Below are 20,767 nucleotides of genomic sequence, written 5' to 3' on the forward strand. Positions count from 1 at the left end.
CGACTCAATGACTGCAAGGTTCCCATTTCCTGTAGCTGCAAAGCAAGCCCAAATCATCACCCCTCCACCACCGTGCTTGACAGTTGGTATGAGGCGTTTGTGCTGATATGCTGTGTTTGGTTTTCACCAAACGTGGCGCTGTGCATTATGGCCAAACATCTCCACTTTGGTCTTGTCTGTCCAAAGGACATTGTTCCAGAAGTCTTGTGGTTTGTTCAGATGCAATTTGCAAACCTAAGCTGTGCTGCCATGTTCTTTTTAGAGAGAAGAGGCTTTCTCCTGGCAACCCTTCCAAACAAACCATACTTGTTCAGTCTTTTTCTAATTGTACTGTCATGAACTTTAACATTTAACTTGCTAACTGAGGCATGTAGAGTCCGAGATGTAACTCTTGGGTATTTTGCAATTTCTCTGAGCATTGCACGGTCTGACCTTGGGGTGAATTTGCTGGGACGTCCACTCCTGGGAAGATTGGCACTGTCTTGAATGTTTTCCACTTTTGAATAATCTTTCTCACTGTAGAATGATGGACTTTAAATTGTTTGGAAATGGCCTTATAACCCTTCCCAGATTGATGGGCAGCAACAATTGCTTCTCTAAGATCATTGCTGATGTCTTTCCTCCTTGGCATTGTGTTAACACACACACCTGAATGCTCCAGATCAGCAAACTGCTAAAACTTCGGCTTTTCTATATAGAGGTGGTCACACTTGCTGATGATCAATTAATCAAGGGCATTTGATTAGCATCACACCTGTCTGCTTTTTAGCATCTTAATTCCTATGGAAGAAGTAAGGGTGTACTTAGTTTTTCACACATAGCGTCTCCATTTTGGCTTTATTTTTGTTAAATCATGACACGGTGTAATATGTCATATGTTGTTGTTCATCTGAGGTTGTATTTACCTAATTTTAAGACCTGCTAAGGAACAGATGACTGTTATTATGTCCTGATATGTAAAACCATAGAATTCAAAGAGGGTGTACTTTCTTTTTCAAACCGCTGTATAATGGGAAACATCAAACTCTGTGTCTAGCTTTCTCCAACATCTAAAAAGCTGCGGCTATGAGGTGGAATAAACCTCCCTGCATTATATGTAACAAGCGGATTAACGAGCAGCGTCATATGTAATGGCTTAACGAGCAGGGTCATATGTAATGGTTTAACGAGCAGGGTCATATGTAACTAACGGCTTAACGAGCAGGGTCATATGTAATAGCTTACCGAGCAGGGTCATATGTAACTAACGGCTTAACGAGCAGGGTCATGTGTACTGAATGACTTAACGAGCTGCGTCCATGTGACGTAGCTGTCACCTTTCCTTTGTGTTGACACTGACCACCCTGATACATCACTTCCTCCGTCTTTCTGTGTCTCTCACCTGAGCTGGGCTGTGACGGCCTGCGTGTCTCTCACCTGAGCTGGGCTGTGACGGCCTGCGTGTCTCTCACCTGAGCTGGGCTGTGACGGCCTGCGTGTCTCTCACCTGAGCTGGGCTGTGACGGCCTGCGTGTCTCTCACCTGAGCTGGGCTGTGACGGCCTGCGTGTCTCTCACCTGAGCTGGGCTGTGACGGCCTGCGTGTCTCCGCCGGTGTTGTGCTCAGACACCCACTGGATCAGTCGCAGACCAGACATCTTCCTACGGATCTCCCACCCGGGCTGCCGGATTTGATGCATCAACTCCCGACAGTTCTCCAGGGTCCTCTTCATCCTCGCGTCCTGCTCACTGTCAGGCCCTACCCAGGAACGAGTGTGTTACAGTAACAGCTTGTGACACATATAGGGAGCAGAGTAATATGAACCTCCCCACCATCACCCTAAAGACTGCAGGCTCATATTAACTGTGCAAACCCTTTCTGCTGCCAGAGCCATTGTGAGCACGTTAGACTGATACATACATACATACATACATACTCTTCAGCCCTTGCTGATCTACTGCTGGTTGAAGACCTTCACAATGATCTTCCAGGTGTGGTAGATCTTCTGATTTCATCCTCCCATCTGATTTTTGGTCATTGTCTTGGTCCTTTGATAACCCTTATCTAACGATGATCACTTCTTCTGGCAATATGTCAGGCCCACGGCCATTTTAATTTCTTGACCTTTGTGATGATGTAACAAACTTTTGTTTGCTTTCGAACCCATTCATCCTTTTTTCGGTTTCTTCTGGGTAATACCCAGCATGCAACTCTCCATACAGTACTTATTTTCTTTGTCTGAAGTTTCTGAGTTATCTGTGCATTTAGGATCCAAGTTTCACATTCATACATGAGCACCGGCAGGATACATGGGTCACATCCGTACGTGAGCGCGGGCAGGATACACGGGTCACATCCGTACGTGAGCGCGGGCAGGATACACGGGTCACATCCGTACGTGAGCGCGGACAGAATACACAGGTCACATCCATACGTGAGCGCGGGCAGGATAAACGGGTCACATCCTTACGTGAGCGCGGGCAGGATACACGGTCACATCCGTACGTGAGCGCGGGCAGGATACACGGGTCACATCCGTACGTGAGCGCGGGCAGGATACACGGGTCACATCCGTACGCGAGCGAGGGCAGGATACACGGGTCACATCCGTACGTGAGCGCGGGCAGGATACACGGGTCACATCCGTACGTGAGCGCGGGCAGGATACACGGGTCACATCCGTACGAGAGCGAGGGCAGGATACACGGGTCACATCCGTACGTGAGCGCGGGCAGGATACACGGGTCACATCCGTACGTGAGCACGGGCAGGATACACGGGTCACATCGGTACGTGAGCACGGGCAGGATACACGGGTCACATCCGTACGAGAGCGCGGGCAGGCTACACGGGTCACATCCGTACGCGAGCGCGGGTAGGATACACGGGTCACATCCGTACGTGAGCGCGGGCAGGATACACGGGTCACATCCGTACGTGAGCGCGGGCAGGATACACGGGTCACATCCGTACGCGAGCGCGGGCAGGATACACGGGTCACATCCGTACGCGAGCACGGGCAGGATACACGGGTCACATCCGTACGTGAGCGCGGGCAGGATACACGGGTCACATCCGTGCGCGAGCGCGGGCAGGATACGTGGGTCGTATCCATACGAGAGCGCGGGCAGGATACACGGTCACATCCGTACGTGAGCGCGGGCAGGATACACGGGTCGCATCCATACGAGAGCGCGGGCAGGATACACGGGTCACATCCATACGAGAGCGCGGGCAGGATACACGGGTTACATCCGTACGTGAGCGCGGGCAGGATACACGGGTCACATCCATACGTGAGCACGGGCAGGATACACGGGTCACATCCATACGTGAGCACGGGCAGGATACACGGGTCACATCCGTACGTGAGCACGGGCAGGATACACGGGTCACATCCGTACGTGAGCGCGGGCAGGATACACGGGTCACATCCGTACGTGAGCGCGGGCAGGATACGTGGGTCGCATCCATACGAGAGCGCGGGCAGGATACACGGGTCACATCCGTACGTGAGCGCGGGCAGAATACACGGGTCACATCCGTACGCGAGCGCGGGCAGGATACACGGGTCACATCCGTACGTGAGCGCGGACAGGATACACGGCTCACATCCGTACGCGAGCGCGGGCAGGATACACGGTCACATCCGTACGAGAGCGCGGGCAGGATACACGGGTCACATCCGTACGTGAGCGCGGGCAGGATACACGGGTCACATCCGTACGTGAGCGCGGGCAGGATACACGGGTCACATCCGTACGTGAGCGCGGGCAGGATACACGGGTCACATCCGTACGCGAGCGCGGGCAGGATACACGGGTCACATCCGTACGCGAGCGCGGGCAGGATACACGGGTCACATCCGTACGTGAGCGCGGGCAGGATACACGGGTCACATCCGTACGCGAGCGCGGGCAGGATACACGGTCATATCCGTACGTGAGCGCGGGCAGGATACACGGGTCACATCCGTACGTGAGCGCGGGCAGGATACACGGGTTACATCCGTACGTGAGCGCGGGCAGGATACACGGTCACATCCGTACGAGAGCGCGGGCAGGATACACGGCTCACATCCGTACGTGAGCGCGGGCAGGATACACGGGTCACATCCGTACGTGAGCACGGGCAGGATACACGGGTCACATCCGTACGTGAGCACGGGCAGGATACACGGGTCACATCCGTACGCGAGCGCGGGCAGGATACACGGGTCACATCCGTACGTGAGCGCGGGCAGGATACACGGGTCACATCCGTACGTGAGCGCGGGCAGGATACACGGGTTACATCCGTACGTGAGCGCGGGCAGGATACGTGGGTCACATCCGTACGTGAGCGCGGGCAGGATACACGGGTCACATCCGAACGTGAGCGCGGGCAGGATACACGGGTCGCATCCATACGAGAGCGAGGGCAGGATACACGTGTCACATCCGAACGTGAGTGCGGGCAGGATACGTGGGTCGCATCCATAGGTGAGCGCGGGCAGGATACACGGGTCACATCTGTACGCGAGCGCGGGCAGGATACACGGGTCACATCCGTACGCGAGCGCGGGCAGGATACACGGGTCACATCTGTACGCGAGCGCGGGCAGGATACACGGGTCACATCCGTACGCGAGCGCGGGCAGGATACACGGGTCACATCCGTACGTGAGCGCGGGCAGGATACACGGGTCACATCTGTACGCGAGCGCGGGCAGGATACACGGGTCACATCCGTACGTGAGCGCGGGCAGGATACACGGGTCACATCCGTACGCGAGCGCGGGAAGGATACACGGGTCACATCCGTACGCGAGCACGGGCAGGATACACGGGTCACATCCGTACGTGAGCGCGGGCAGGATACACGGGTCACATCCGTACGCGAGCGCGGGCAGGATACACGGGTCACATCCGTACGCGAGCAGGATACACGGGTCACATCCGTACGTGAGCGCGGGCAGGATACACGGGTCACATCCGTACGCGAGCGCGGGCAGGATACACGGGTCACATCCGTACGCGAGCGCGGGCAGGATACACGGGTCACATCCGTACGCGAGCGCGGGCAGGATACACGGGTTACATCCGTACGTGAGCGCGGGCAGGATACACGGGTCACATCCGTACGTGAGCGCGGGCAGGATACACGGGTCACATCCGTACGTGAGCGCGGGCAGGATACACGGGTTACATCCGTACGTGAGCGCGGGCAGGATACGTGGGTCACATCCGTACGTGAGCGCGGGCAGGATACACGGGTCACATCCGAACGTGAGCGCGGGCAGGATACACGGGTCGCATCCATACGAGAGCGAGGGCAGGATACACGTGTCACATCCGAACGTGAGTGCGGGCAGGATACGTGGGTCGCATCCATAGGTGAGCGCGGGCAGGATACACGGGTCACATCTGTACGCGAGCGCGGGCAGGATACACGGGTCACATCCGTACGCGAGCGCGGGCAGGATACACGGGTCACATCTGTACGCGAGCGCGGGCAGGATACACGGGTCACATCCGTACGCGAGCGCGGGCAGGATACACGGGTCACATCCGTACGTGAGCGCGGGCAGGATACACGGGTCACATCTGTACGCGAGCGCGGGCAGGATACACGGGTCACATCCGTACGTGAGCGCGGGCAGGATACACGGGTCACATCCGTACGCGAGCGCGGGAAGGATACACGGGTCACATCCGTACGCGAGCACGGGCAGGATACACGGGTCACATCCGTACGTGAGCGCGGGCAGGATACACGGGTCACATCCGTACGCGAGCGCGGGCAGGATACACGGGTCACATCCGTACGCGAGCAGGATACACGGGTCACATCCGTACGTGAGCGCGGGCAGGATACACGGGTCACATCCGTACGCGAGCGCGGGCAGGATACACGGGTCACATCCGTACGCGAGCGCGGGCAGGATACACGGGTCACATCCGTACGCGAGCGCGGGCAGGATACACGGGTTACATCCGTACGTGAGCGCGGGCAGGATACACGGGTCACATCCGTACGTGAGCGCGGGCAGGATACACGGGTCACACACTTTCATTTTGAGGCTCAGTGGACGGTTCCCTTGTAAGATTGTCTTGTTTTTTTTTCCAAATGCCTCCATCTTATCTCCATCCTCCTATTCATTTCATGAATCTATTGATACGTGCTGGTCACGGGAGACATGGTCATTGACTTCTTCTAGTTCTAAGCTATTTATTTCCATCTTTGTAGATGTGACGGGAGGGGGTAGCCAGGCTCTCAATAAAGGTTAAGCCCGTTTTGGTTACCCCTGATATGTGTATAAGGGTCCAAGAGAGTTAGCTCTTGGGCTCAGTAACATTGCACCATTCCAATGTATTTTATGTATTACAAGCGGTTTTTGTGGTTTTCCCTTGCACATGCTGTGGTCCTGTCCTCGAATAGTCCCCTTGTGGAACAAATCAGGAACTGGCTGCAGAGGATTTTGGACCTCGAAATTCAGTTAGACCCCTGGCTGTTCTTGTTAAATAAACCAGCGCAAGATCCAGGGCAAAAAATAAATTAATTGCTCATTTTGCAACCGCTATGAGGTGCGAGACCGCAGCATTGTGGAATCAAAACACACGTCCATCTATTGAAAAGATTCGGAACAGAATTTGGTTTGTCAGCCAGATGGAAAAGTTGACGACACTGGCCCAAATTTCCAAAAGGTCTGGCTGCCTTGGTTGGCCCAGACAGACATCCAGAGGGTGAGCAATGCCACAGTCTGGCTCCGGTAGCATTAAGGGTGTTCTCCCTCGATGGGCTGCAATAAAAAGGGGCTGGGATGGAAGGTCTGGTCTAATCATCATACAGGGACTGATAATGGACTATCACACAAAGATAAGCTGGGTTATTGAACTGGGAATCACGCCAGAGGATCCGCCAGATGGATGAGGACAAGACGCAGAGGCTGTCGGGGAATTAGGAATAAAGAAACTGACAGCTTTCGCCTCAACTTCCCCTCCCCCCCCCTCTTTTCCCTACCCATGATTATGTTGTATGTTGTATGTGTTTATGTTTCATAAGGCATATCATGGCATTAATGTAAGAGAGTTCAAAATACATCAAGTACCACTGTATGCTGTGCCTTGTGGGAAAACCCATCAAAATTTGAAGTTGAAAAAAATATATATATACACTTTAATATAATGTAGTGGGCTTTCACATTCGGAACCAAAATCCAAACAGGCTGTCCGAGCTAACCCATAGGCGCCGGTAGGTCTGCTGTACATCTGAGTTCAAAGCAACAGAGGAAGCCCAGAGGTGTGAATAGCATTTGGTCAGCGGGGAAAGGCAGAGTACAAGATCCGGAGATCAATGACAGTCCTCCGGTATGCCACTTGCTCTGCCAGACCTGGTGGAGCCTGCCCAGCGGGTGGCATTGAGATAGCCAGGGAGAGAGGTGGCAGGCTTGCGCATGTCTCCAGGCTATTTCATATTTTCACCTGACCCAGCTTTCTAGCTGGCTTGGCTCCGATTGGCTGCTTGGAAAGTTACCACGCGTTGATTGGCTGCTGAGTTTTGTGAATGAAACTCAGAATACTATAAGAATTGACGAGCCAATCAGATTCAGAGATCCCTGTAGCAAGAGTGCGGACGGCTTTGCAAAGTTGCTTCTGCATGAATAGCAGTGCAACCGGCTTTTATTTCAAGCCTGAAAAGCCTGCCCGCCAGAGACTAAGTCCAGCTTTTTGTTGCGCCCAAGTTCTCAGAAACTATCGTGGCGGACGCGCTCGGGGTTTTTATGCTGATTTGAGTTCCAGGAGATTTGGACTAACTCGCGGTCCGGAGGGACTAAGTTCTCAAAAGAGAAGGTAGCGGTGGCATATGGAATTTTATGTTGATTTGGGTTCCAGGAGATTCCGGGCTAAGTCCCCGTCAGGGTAAATTCACCCAAAGAGTTCCCAGTATCTAGGATAGTCTAGTTTTTGACCCTAATCCCAAAGTAAGGGTCTTTTCGTCTGTATTTTGTGTATCATTGGGTGTAAGCGAAATTAATCCGAATAAATGACAATTTATTTCATTACCTTGTTTTGCTCAATGAATGATTCTGGTAAAAAGGTGTAAATAACCTGGTCTCCTATGACCGTAGACTTGACACATTTGTTTAACATCACTTAGGTCTTGCGGAGATTCATTGGGAGGCCACATTCTTACTTTGTTTGGCGAGTTCTCCGATTTGTTTTGGACGGCTTTTTGACTTGTGGCAAAAACAACTGTGTCATCTGCAAATCGTAGGTGACTCGAGTATTCACTGTTCATTGTGATTCCATTTTCTTCCCAATTGAATGTCCTGAACAAATCTTCAAGTATTGCTGTGAAAAGCTTTGGTGACATGGTGTCACCCCGCTGCACTCCCGTGCTGATCCTTATATCTTCATGTAATCTAATGGTTGTTGCAGCATTCTCGCAAATGTTCCTTAAAACATCGATGTAGCTTCTTCTTAATGCCTTTAAAACCACTAAGGTGTAGACAGAATCACATGCTTTTTCAAAATCTATGAATCCTAAACGGAGTGGTAGATCATACTTATTATTTCGGGAAATCACTCCTTGTACGACATGGATGTGGTTCATTGTGTTATATCCACGGAGAAATACTGCTTGTTCACTAAACTGGGTAACGAGTTGGGTCTGTTGCACCTGATTAGTGAGTGTATATTCTGTATTCTGGTAAGTGATTGGAAGTAGGCTGATTGGTCTGAAGTTCTTGAGGTGTTGGACTCCTTTCTTGGATAACTATGGCATTACTATATTGTTCTGGAAGGATTTTCTCTACTTCTCCAGCTTCCTTTAAGATTTCAGATTTAATTCCAATTTGTATGTGGGCCTCCCTATTCTCCATGGATTGTGTTGCCTTTACCACTTCTTCTGGAAGGACGCACGGTACGTCATTGGAGGTTTCTTCTCTCTTCCACTAGATTATGGCCTGTGCCATTTGTGTCCTCATACAATTTCGTATAGAAATCCTCAGCTCTCTCTTTCAGTGCACGGTCTTTTATTGATGATTCTTTGTCTTGTTTGAGTGCAATCATTTCCAACCTTAAGTTGCTGGTCTTCTTTAAGCTTTTGTTAACGTCGCTAGTCTTCCCCGCCATATCCCAGTTCCGTTTTCTTACACCTTCCGTTATACGTTTGCGGATCGTCTCGCACTGCTCTCTGTATGTTCATTTCTTATTCTAGCACCTTGGGATTGTTTCACTTCTTGAAGCTTGCTCAGTAACATCTTTCACTCTTTGATATTTTCTTATCCAGGTTTTTCTGCGCTTTCAACTATAATCTTCATACGTTCTTTATATTTGTTTGTTAAAGTGTTCCCCGTGCATTTCAAGCTGAACTTTTATTTCTGCTGTTGTTGAAATTCTCTGCCGTTATTCTTGAGGTTCTTTATGTTGATTGTTTTTGTCTTTTTTAATTAGTTTTCTTCTTTCCATCTTGGCATTCAGATGTAATGTGCAGCGAACCAATCTGTGCCATAGTTGGACAAAGATGGTACTTGACTGAATTCCAACAAAATTAAAAGGCCAAGACAACAACCAAACATAAGCTGGGAGGATGAGAACAGATGTGTGGGAGCAACGTGGAGAAGAGGCTGTAACCGCAGGACCTGGGGGATCACTGGGGAGACTTCATCCAGCAGTGGGGAGACACGGGCTGGAGAGGATGGGATGAGGGAATGTGTGGGAGCGACGTGGAGAAGAGAGGCTGTAACTGCAGGACCTGGGAGATCATTGGGGAGACTTCATCCAGCAGTGGGGAGACACGGGCTGGAGAGGATGGGATGAGGGAATGTGTGGGAGCGACGTGGAGAAGAGAGGCTGTAACCGCAGGACCTGGGGGATCACTGGGGAGACTTCATCCAGCTGTGGGGAGACACGGGCTGGAGAGGATGGGATGAGGGAATGTGTGGGAGCGACGTGGAGAAGAGAGGCTTTAACCGCAGAACCTGGGAGATCACTGGGGAGGCTTCATCCAGCAGTGGGGGGACACGGGCTGGAGAACACGGGCTGATGGAGTGTGTGGGAGCGACGTGGAGAAGAGCGGCTGTAACCGCAGGACCTGGGAGATCACTGGGGAGGCTTCATCCAGCAGTGGGGAGACACGGGCTGGAGAGGATGGGATGAGGGAATGTGTGGGAGCGACGTGGAGAAGAGAGGCTGTAACCGCAGGACCTGGGAGATCACTGGGGAGGCTTCATCCAGCAGTGGGGAGACATGGGCTGGAGAGGATGGGATGAGGGAATGTGTGGGAGCGACGTGGAGAAGAGAGGCTGTAACCGCAGGACCTGGGGGATCACTGGGGAGGCTTCATCCAGCAGTTTGGAGACACGGGCTGGGGAGGATGGGAGGAGGGAATGTGTGGGAGTGACGTGAAGAAGAGAGGCTGTAACCGCAGGACCTGGGAGATCACTGGGGAGATTTCATCCAGCAGTGGGGAGACACGGGCTGGAGAGGATGATGATAGATAGCGCTACATATATATATACACACACATATACATATATACACAAACACACACAGACTACAAATATTTAGCTTCGGTCCATCACGGATAGAAAGTTCTACACCACAACGTCACAGAGAAATTATCCATTTTTTGTCATTTCTAAAAATGTTGACCCCGTTTTCTTTGACAAATCCATATTGCACAATTTAGGTACTTTATATCCTGTGTATATAATATATTATATATATACACACACACACACACACACACACACACACACACACTTCTCCTTAATCCTCTTCCTACTTCACTTCCGCTCTGTCCCTACTCACTGTCTGGTTTCTCTCTTATTTCCTCCTGTCACTTCCCTGTGTCCCCTCCTCTCAATATTTCACCCTCTCCACTACATGTCCCTCTCACCTCCCCCTCTCCATGACAGTTCTCTACTCCTTCCATTTCTCGCTCACCTGCCTGTCTTCCACTCCTCTAACCTCCCCCTCTCACCCTCCCCTCCCTCACCTCACCTCCCCCTCCCTCACCTCCCCTCCCTCACCTCCCCTCCCTCACCTCCCCTCCCTCACCTCCCTCCCTCACCTCCCTCCCTCACCTCCCCTCCCTCACCTCCCCTCCCTCACCTCTCCCCCCTCACCTCTCCCCCCTCACCTCTCCCCCCTCACCTCCCCCCCCTCACCTCCCCTCCCCTCCTCACCTCCCCTCCTCCTCACCTCTCCCCCTCACCTCCCCCCCTCACCTCCCCTCCCCTCCTCACCTCCCCTCCCTCACCTCCCCCCCTCACCTCCCCTCCCTCACCTCCCCCCCTCACCTCCCCTCCCTCACCTCCCCTCCCTCACCTCCCCTCCCCTCCCCTCCCTCACCTCCCCTCCCTCACCTCCCCTCCCTCACCTCCCCTCCCTCACCTCTCCCCCCTCACCTCTCCCCCCTCACCTCCCCCCCCTCACATTTCTCTACTCCTTCCATTTCTCGCTCACCTGCCTGTCTTTCCCACTTCCTCACACCTCCCCCACTCACCATTGCTCTCCCCACTGCTCTCCTCTATGTCTACGTCCTGGTGCTGCAGTCCCTCCGCGGTGAGCAGCTCGTTCAGAAGCTGGAGGTCGGACTTCTCTGCGCTGGGAAGGGCTCCGGGCTTGTCGCTGCTGGGGGGCTCGTCCTCCTTCTTTAGTTTCTTGGACAGTAGCCCCCCCTGGAGGTTCTCCTGCAGGGGGGGGTCTGAGAGCAGACGCTGCTGCTCCGCGGCCCCCCGGCGGCGCAGGAAGTATTTGCTATAAACATGTGAGCTCTGCAGGTCGTTCAGGAGACTGCCGCGGCAGCGCTCGCTCAGGAACCGCAGCAGCTTGTGGGCCACGTCCACCGGCACCAACATCTGCATCAGAACCTGCTCCCCCAGATCCAACCGCTGGAAACAGAGACAGAGGGTGGGTGAGGGGCTCTGCCTCTCCCTCAGGACCCCCTTCCCCTTGCTCTGATTCTGCTGGTTTGTCACCTTGTCCTTCTGGCTCTGTGATGATCTGTCAACCCTCATGTCCCCATCACTTTCCCGTGTCCCTTTGTCTCCCCAGGATCTGTTTGAGCCCCTGTCCTGGACAATCCCCCCTTCTGTCACCTCCGGTGCGTTCTACTGGCTTTGCTTGAGGAGATTTGTCCCATCCCCGTGTGTCCTCCTGTCCTGTGTCCCCTCCCTCCTGTCCCTGCTTGATGAGGTCAGTCACCTGCCCGTGCCCCCTCTTGTCCCCTCCCAGTGTCTCCCCCTGTCAACTCCCCCTCCTGGTTCTGCTTGATGAGGTCAGTCACCTGCCCGTGCCCCCTCGTGTCTCCTCCCAGTGTTCCCCCTCCCCGTGTCCCCCCCCTGTCACCTCCCCCTCCTGCTTGATGAGGTCCTGCACGTCGCGCTGCTCCGGAGTTTCCAGCCTCCTGTCCCACCTCCCCGTGTCCCCTCTCCGTGTCCCCCCCCTCCCCACCCCGTGTCCCCTCTCCGTGTCCCCTCCCCGTGTCCCCCCCCTGTCACCTCCCCCTCCTGCTTGATGAGGTCCTGCACGTCGCGCTGCTCCGGAGGTTCCAGCCTCCTGTCCCCCCTCCCCACCCCGTGTCCCCTCCCCGTGTCCCCCCCTGTCACCTCCCCGTGTCCCCCCCTGTCACCTCCCCCTCCTGCTTGATGAGGTCCTGCACGTCGCGCTGCTCCGGAGTTTCCAGCCTCCTGATGAAGAAGAGCAGCTCCCACCACTCATCCTGTCTGAGGGTCCCGGACTCATCGCTCGCAGCACCCGCCAGGTAGGGGAGGGAGTACAGACCCCCTGAGGGCTTACAGCGCAGCGTCTGCGTCACTGCGGGGGAACAAACATATTACAGAGGGGACAGAGGGGAGCGCGTGGGGGGGGGGGGGGGAGCGCGCAGAGGGGGGGGGGGGGGAGTACATACCCCCTGAGGGCTTACAGCGCAGCGTCTGCGTCACTGCGGGGGAACAAACATATTACAGAGGGGACAGAGGGGAGCGCGTGGGGGGGGGAGGAGTACAGACCCCTTGAGGGCTTGCAGCGCAGCGTCTGCGTCACTGCGGGGGAACAAACATATTACAGAGGGGACAGAGGGGAGCGCGTGGGGGGGGGGGAGCGCGCAGAGGGGGGGGGGGGGGGAGGGAGTACAGACCCCCTGAGGGCTTACAGCGCAGCGTCTGCGTCACTGCGGGGGAACAAACATATTACAGAGGGGACAGAGGGGAGCGCGTGGGGGGGGGGAGCACGCAGAGGGGGGGGGGGGGGAGTACAGACCCCCTGAGGGCTTACAGCGCAGCATCTGCGTCTCTGCGGGGGAACAAACATATTACAGAGGGGACAGAAGGGAGCGCGTGGGGGGGAGAGCAGGAGCACAGTGGGGAGAGGAAGAGCAGAGGTGATCGGGAGCGCAGAGAGTACTGTATTTAGGGGGTAGTGTAAGTACTGTATTTGTGAGGTAGTGTAAGTATGTATTGGGGGTAGTGTAAGTACTGTATTTGGGGGTTAGTGCAAGTACTGTATTTGGGGGTTAGTGTAAGTATTTGGGGGGTAGTGTAAATATGTATGGGGGATAATGTAAGTATGTATTTGGGGGTAGTGTACAGTTAGGTCCGGAAAAAATTGGACACTGATACAAGTTTTGTTATTTCGGCTGTTTACCAAAATAAATTCAAGTTACAGTTAAATAATGAATATGGGCTTAAAGTGCTGTCTATCAGCTTTAATTTGGGGGTATTCACATCGAAATTGGACGAAGGGTTTAGGATTTACATTTCTTTAATATGTAGCCCCCTCTTTTTCAAGGGACCAAAAGTCACTGGACTATTGACACAAAAGCTGTTTCATGGACAGGTGTGGGCTATTCCTTCGTTATTTCATCGTCAATTAAGCAGGTAAAAGGTCTGGAGTTGATTCCAGGTGTGGCATTCGCATTTGGAAGCTGTTGCTGTGAACCCACAACATGCGGACAAAGGAGCTCTCAATGCAAGTGAAACAGGTCAACCTTAGGCTGCAAAAAAAAAGAAAATCCATCAGAGAGATAGCAGGAACATTAGGAGCGGCCAAATCACCAGTTTGGGACATTCTGAGAAAAAAAGAACGCACTGGTGAGCTCTGCAACACAAAAAGGCCCGGATGTCCACAGAAGACAACTGTGGTGGATGATCGTAGGATCCTTTCCATGGTAAAGAAAAACCCCTTCACAACATCCAGCCAAGTGAAGAACACTCTCCAGGAGGTAGGCATATCATTATCCAAGTCTACCATAAAGAGAAGACTTCACAAGAGCAAATACAGAGGGTTCACCACAAGGTGCAAACTATTCATAAGCCTCAAGAATAGAAAGGCCAGATTAGACTTTGCCAAACAATATTTAAAAAAGCCAGCCCAGTTCTGGAACAGCATTCTTTGGACAGATGAAACTAAGATCAACCTGTACCAGAATGATGGGAAGAAAAAAGTATGGAGAAGGCTTGGAACAGCTCATGATCCGAAGCAAACCACATCATCTGTAAAACACTGTGGAGGCAGTGTGATGGCATGGGCATGCATGGCTTACAATGGCACTGGGTCACTAGTGTTTATTGATGATGTAACAGAAGCAGCCGGATGAATTCTGAAGTGTACAGTGATATATTGTGTGCTCAGATTCAGCTAAATTCAATGAAGTTGATTGGACAGCGCTTCACTTTACAGATGGACAATGACCCAAAACATACTACGAAAGAAACCTAGGAGTTTTTTAAGGCAAAGAAGTGGAATATTCTGCAATGGTCGAGTCAATCACCTGATCTCAACCTGATAGAGCATGCATTTCACTTTCTGAAGACAAAACTTAAGGCAGAAAGACGCACAAACAAACAACAACTGAAGACAGCTGCAGTAAAGGCCGGCAAAGCATCACAAAGGAGGAAACCCAGCGTTTGGTGATGTCCATGCGTTCCAGAATTCAAGCAGTCATTGCCTGCAAAGGATAAGGATTCTCGACAAAGTATTAAAAATTAACATTTTATTTATGATTGTGCTAATTTGTCCAATTACATTTGAGCCCCTGAAATAAGGGGACTGTATGAAAATGGTTGCAATTCCTAAACGTTTCATACTATATATTTGTTCAATAAACTGAGGTCTAATCTACAAGTAATACAATGGGATGATGTTTTTGCAGGGAAAAATGTAGAAGATAAATGGGCAGTCTTTAAAACATTGTTAAAAAAGCACACTTATCAGTGTATACCCTTGGGTAATAAGATTAAAAGAAATAAGTCAAAACCAATGTAGCTAAATAAACAGGTAGGGGAGGAAATGGACAAGAAGAGGAAGGCGTTTAGATTCTTTAAGTCAGAAGGGACAGAGACATCGTATCAGAATTATAAGGAATGTAACAAAAATTGCAAAAGGGCAATCAAATGAGCAAAAATGGATAATGAAAAATGGATTGCAATAGAAAGTAAGGTCAACCCTAAAAAGTTCTTTAAGTACCTTAATAACAAAAAAATGAGAAAAGAAAATAAAGGCGCCTTTCAGTGTGAGATGGGTAGGCAGATTATTGGAGATAAGGAAAAAGCTGAGGTATTAAACAAATTCTTTGCCTCTGTGTTTACCAGGGAAGAATCAATTTCAATAGTAGCGCCGCAGGAGGAAGCCACAACCTCCATATTAATGAACAATTGGTTAACTGAGGAAGAAGTTCATAGGCGGCTTGAAAAAATTAAAGTAGATAAGGCACCTGGCTCCGATGGCATACATCCAAGAGTTCTCAAGAGTTAAGCTCAGTAACAGCTAAACCATTATATTTAATATTCAAGGACTCCATTTCCACAGGCTCAGTACCACAAGATTGGCGTAAAGCAGATGTGGTGCCTATATTTAAAAAGGGAGCTAGGTTACAACCGGGAAATTACAGACCTGTAAGCCTGACTTCAATAGTAGGGAAACTACTTGAAGGTTTAATACGGGATAACATTCAGGAATACCTAATGGAAAACAAAATTATTAGTAATAGTCAGCATGGATTTATGAAGGATATATCATGCCAAACTAACCTTATTTGTTTCTTTGAGGAGGTAAGTGGGAAATTAGACCAGGGTAATGCAGTTGATGTGGTCTACTTAGATTTTGCAAAGACTTTTGATACGGTTTCACAAGAGGTTGGTGTACAAAATAAAGAAAATTGGACTCAGTAATAATATATGCACCTGGATTGAAAACTGGTTAAAGGACAGACAACAGAGGGTTGTCATAAATGGAACTTTTTCAAGTTGGGCTAAAGCCGTGAGTGGAGTACCTCAGGGATCGGTACTGGGACCCCTGCTTTTTAACTTGGTTATTAATGACCTTGAGGTTGGCATTGAGAGCAAAGTCTCAATCTTTGCTGATGATACTAAATTGTGTAAGGTAATAGAATCAGAGCAGGATGTAATTTCTCTTCAGAAGGACTTGGAGAGACTGGAAACGTGAGCAGGTAAATGGCAAATGAGGTTTAATACAGATAAATGTAAGGTTATGCATTTGGGATGCAAGAATAAAAAGGCGACTTACAAATTAAATGGAGATATATTGGGGGAATCCTTGATGGAGAAGGATTTAGGAGTGCTTGTAGACAGCAGGCTTAGCAATAGTGCCCAAAGTCATGCAGTAGCTGCAAAGGCAAACAAGATCTTATCTTGCATCAATGGGCAATGGATGGAAGGGAAGTAAACATAATTATGCCCCTTTACAAAGCATTAGTAAGACCACACCTTGAATATGGAGTACAATTTTGGGCACCAATCCTAAGAAAAGACATTATGGAACTAGAGAGAGTGCAGAGAAGAGCCACCAAATGAATAAAGGGGATGGACAATCTAACTTATGAGAGGCTAGCTAAATTAGATTTATTTACATTACAAAACAGGCTTCTAAGAGGGGATATGATAACTATATACAAATATATTCGGGGACAGTACAAGGAGCTTTCAAAAGAACTATTCATCCCACGGGCAGTACTAAGAACTCGGGCCATCCCTTAAGGTTGGAGGAAAGGAGATTTCACCAGCAACAAAGGAAAGGGTTCTTTACAGTAAGGGCAGTTAAAGTGTGGGATTCATTACCCATGGAGACTGTGATGGCAGATACAATAGATTTGCTCAAAAAAAGGTTGCACATCTTTTAGAAGGGAAAGATATACAGGGATATACCAAATAAGTAAATATGGGAAGGCTGTTGATCCAGGGATTAATCCGATTGCCAATTCTTGGAGTCAGGAAGGAATTTATTTTTCCCTTTATGAGATATCATTGGATGATATGTCACTGGGGTTTTTTGTTTGCCTTCCTCTGGATCAATAAGTATAGATATAGGATAAAGTATCTGTTGTCTAAATTTAGCATAGGTTGAACTTGATGGACGTACGTCTTTTTTCAACCTCATCTACTATGTAACTATGTAACCCCTTGAATTAAAGCTGAAAGTCTGCACTTCTATTGCATCTCGGTTGTTTCATTTCAAATCCATTGTGGTGGCGTACAGAGCCAAAATTATGAAAATTGTGTCAGTGTCCAATTATTTCCGGACCTAACTGTATGTATGAATTGGGGGGTAGTGTATGTATTGGGGGGTAGTGTAAGTATGTATTGGGGGATAGTGTAAGTATTTGGGGGTTGTGTAAGTATGTATTTGGGGGGTAGTGTATGCATGTATTGGGGGATCGTGTAAGTATTTGGGTGGTAGTGTATGTATGTTTTGGGGGGTAGTGTAAGTATTTTGGGGGTAGTATATTTATTTATTGGGGGTAGTGTAAGTATGTATTGGGGGTAGTGCAAGTATTTGGGTGGTAGTGTATGTATGTTTTGGGGGGTAGTGTAAGTATTGGGGGGTAGTGTAAGTATTTGGCGGTAGTGTAAATATTTGGGGGGTAGTGTATGCATGTATTGGGGATAGTGTAAGTATTTGGGGGGTAGTGCAAGTACACAAAGGGTCTTATGAATATATTGTAAGATGTGCGATTATAAAACATACAGAACACCTACAAGCTCAAATTGAACCCCCAAAATACCCACAACATATATATAAGCATATAAGTTTCACAGAGGAGTGCTACTGAGCATGGCAATTTATATTTAAAACCAGAGACATAACATAAAACACAGACAAAGCTCAGTGCACATCCAGAAAAACTTATATACGGTACAGTGCCTAAATATACATGTATAAATAACTAATAAATAAAATGGTCTTTTAGTTTAACATTTTAAACTAAAAGACCATTTTATTTATTAGTTATTTATACATGTATATTTAGGCACTGTACCGTATATAAGTTTTTCTGGATGTGCACTGAGCTTTGTCTGTGTTTTATGTTATGTCTCTGGTTTTAAAAGATGTGCGATTAGTTTATAAATTGTGCGTGCCCACCTATACATCGCGCGCATCCATCTGTACATAGTTTGCGCACCTATACATCGCGCGCATCCATCTGTACATAGTTTGCGCACCTATACATCGCGCGCATCCATCTGTCCATAGTTTGCGCACCTATACATCGCGCGCATCCATCTGTACATAGTTTGCGCACCTCTATATCACGCGCGTACCTACACATCTCTGTGCATATTGGCGATTTAGTGCACGATCTCCTCATTTTACCGATAGCCAGGAAAGCCGTCGGCTGCTCTCCTGAAACTTCCTACCCGTAGCCGGGCTGTCTATATCCCAAGCATTGGACGAATTTGCCTCTGCCATTTCCCTTGGAAGGCTGCTCCATGCATCTACTACACAGGGAACAAACGAGTATGTGGACAAGGTGCGGGCTCACCTGGGGTCACCTTCAGGGTCTCCGTCAGGCTGCAAGCTTTCTCCTGACTCTCCTTCTCTGCCACCTGGCCGCAGCTGCTTACTATCTCCAACGTGTGCCAGTGAACCCAGTATGTGCGCCCCAGAGACTGCCAGTATACCTGTGCCAGGGAGAATAACCACACTCACTGCCAGTATACCAGTGCCAGGGAGAATACCCACACTCACTGCCAGTACACCTGTGCCAGGGAGAATAACCACACTCACTGCCATTACACCTGTGCCAGGGAGAATACCCACACTCACTGCCATTACACCTGTGCCAGGGAGAACACTCACATTCACTGCCAGTATACCTGTGCCAGGGAGAATAACCACACTCACTGCCAGTATACCAGTGCCAGGGAGAATACCCACACTCACTGCCAGTATACCTGTGCCAGGAAGAATAAACACACTCACTGCCATTACACCTGTGCCAGGGAGAATAACCACACTCACAATCACTGCCAGTATACCTGTGGAAGGAACAACACTCACACTCAATGACTGTACACCTTTGCAAGAGAGAACTCTCACTGCCAGTACACATTTATCAGGGAGAACATACACACTTACACTCACTGCCAGTACACCTGTGCCAGGGAGAACACTCACACTCACTGCCAGTACAACTGTGCAAGGGGGAACACTCACACTCACTGCCAGTATACCTATGCCAGGGAGAACACTCACACTAACTGACAGTATACCTGTGCCAGGGAGAACACTCACTCACTGCCAGTACAACTGTGCCAGGGGGAACACTCACGGCCAGTATACCTGTGCCAGGTAGAATACCCACAGTCACTGCCAGTACACCTGTACCAAGGAGAACACTCACACTCAGTGCCAGAACATGTCATGTCTAAGTGTTTATGCTTCACAAAAACACACCCCCTTGTTGGTACTGAACGATCATTGTTTATTGCTGCTGACAGGTAGCCATTTTCCTGGTTACCTCAGACTGCTGCGTGTCTGTCTATTCTCTGATGTTACTCTGACTGGCCCTCACTCTGCTTCCTGGGTCAGAAGTCAGAGTAGTGACATCACAGCATCACATGACAGTGACCAGGAAGTGCCACATCTCCACCCCTTCTCATAAACACGTCACATAGAACATAAACAAAAATAACCAATAATAACAGCATCTAACTATCTACATAACCCAACTATATAAAGTTCCAAGTTAATCTTCCCCCGAGTACGTCTCAAACTCTTCTCCTCGTGGTCTCACACTCTTTCTATCAGACCTCGTCTTCCAATGGGATTTGCTGAAACAACGGATCCGCTCTTCCATTTGCAGTCGCTCAGGAGGTCGCCGCTCCCGGGCCGGTCGTGCTGCTACTTCCTCTCTGGGGTCATCCCGTACGCCTGAATCCATCACTGCATCTACTGCTGCCTCTTGCCTCGGGACGGTTGCAAGACCGTTTGCTCCACTGCCGAGTTCTCTGGTACATGGTATTCTGGGTCATACCACACGCCACTCCAAATATCTGTCTGACTGGGTCTGTTGGCCTGTTCTGAGTAACTGTTCGCCCAGATCTGATTTGATCCATGTGGCGTCTGGTGAAAAGGCCATGTTATGTGGTCACTACATACATTTTTGGTCCCAAAATTCTTGTGACTGTAGCGACCTTACATCTGGGGTGCTGCCATACATCCGTACCCATACCGCCTCCCCTGGGACAAAGGATTTGGAGTTAGAGCCTCGTTGCAAGTGACTTTGTGCACGGAACACTTTCTTCCACCGTGCGTGGTTTGAGAAGATCAAGCTTGGTTCGTGGCTTAAGTCCAAGCAGAAGTTAAGCAGGCGAGACCCCTGTAGTTGTGTGGGGTGTTGTTCTGTACGCCAGTAAAAAGGTCTTTAAATTGTCTGTCAATCGTGAATTTGGGTTCTTTATGGCTTTTAACGAGTTCTTGAAGGATTTCGGCCTTTCGGCCTGGCCATTCGTGACCGGGTGGTATGGTGCAGATGTTCGGTGGACAATGCAAAACTCTTT

The 20,767-nt window shown here is 50.1% G+C and overlaps 1 protein-coding gene across 1 annotated transcript in view; it reads right to left on the reverse strand.

The window, feature by feature from the left end:
- The window catches only part of LOC142486323 (cullin-9-like), a gene marked incomplete at its 3' end in the record, with an annotated part of 73,582 nt that overhangs the window by 1,257 nt on the left and 51,558 nt on the right, over nt 1-20,767 (reverse strand). Inside the window, exons 5-8 of the mRNA XM_075584938.1 lie at nt 18,748-18,886; nt 12,601-12,785; nt 11,473-11,860; nt 1,557-1,737 (exon numbers count right to left, since the gene is read on the reverse strand). Of these exons, the coding sequence (XP_075441053.1) occupies nt 1,557-1,737; nt 11,473-11,860; nt 12,601-12,785; nt 18,748-18,886 (893 nt within the window). The remainder of the gene's footprint in view (nt 1-1,556; nt 1,738-11,472; nt 11,861-12,600; nt 12,786-18,747; nt 18,887-20,767) is intronic.

This window comes from Ascaphus truei, unplaced genomic scaffold (assembly GCF_040206685.1).
Source record: "Ascaphus truei isolate aAscTru1 unplaced genomic scaffold, aAscTru1.hap1 HAP1_SCAFFOLD_816, whole genome shotgun sequence".
NCBI classification, from domain to species: Eukaryota; Metazoa; Chordata; class Amphibia; order Anura; family Ascaphidae; genus Ascaphus; species Ascaphus truei.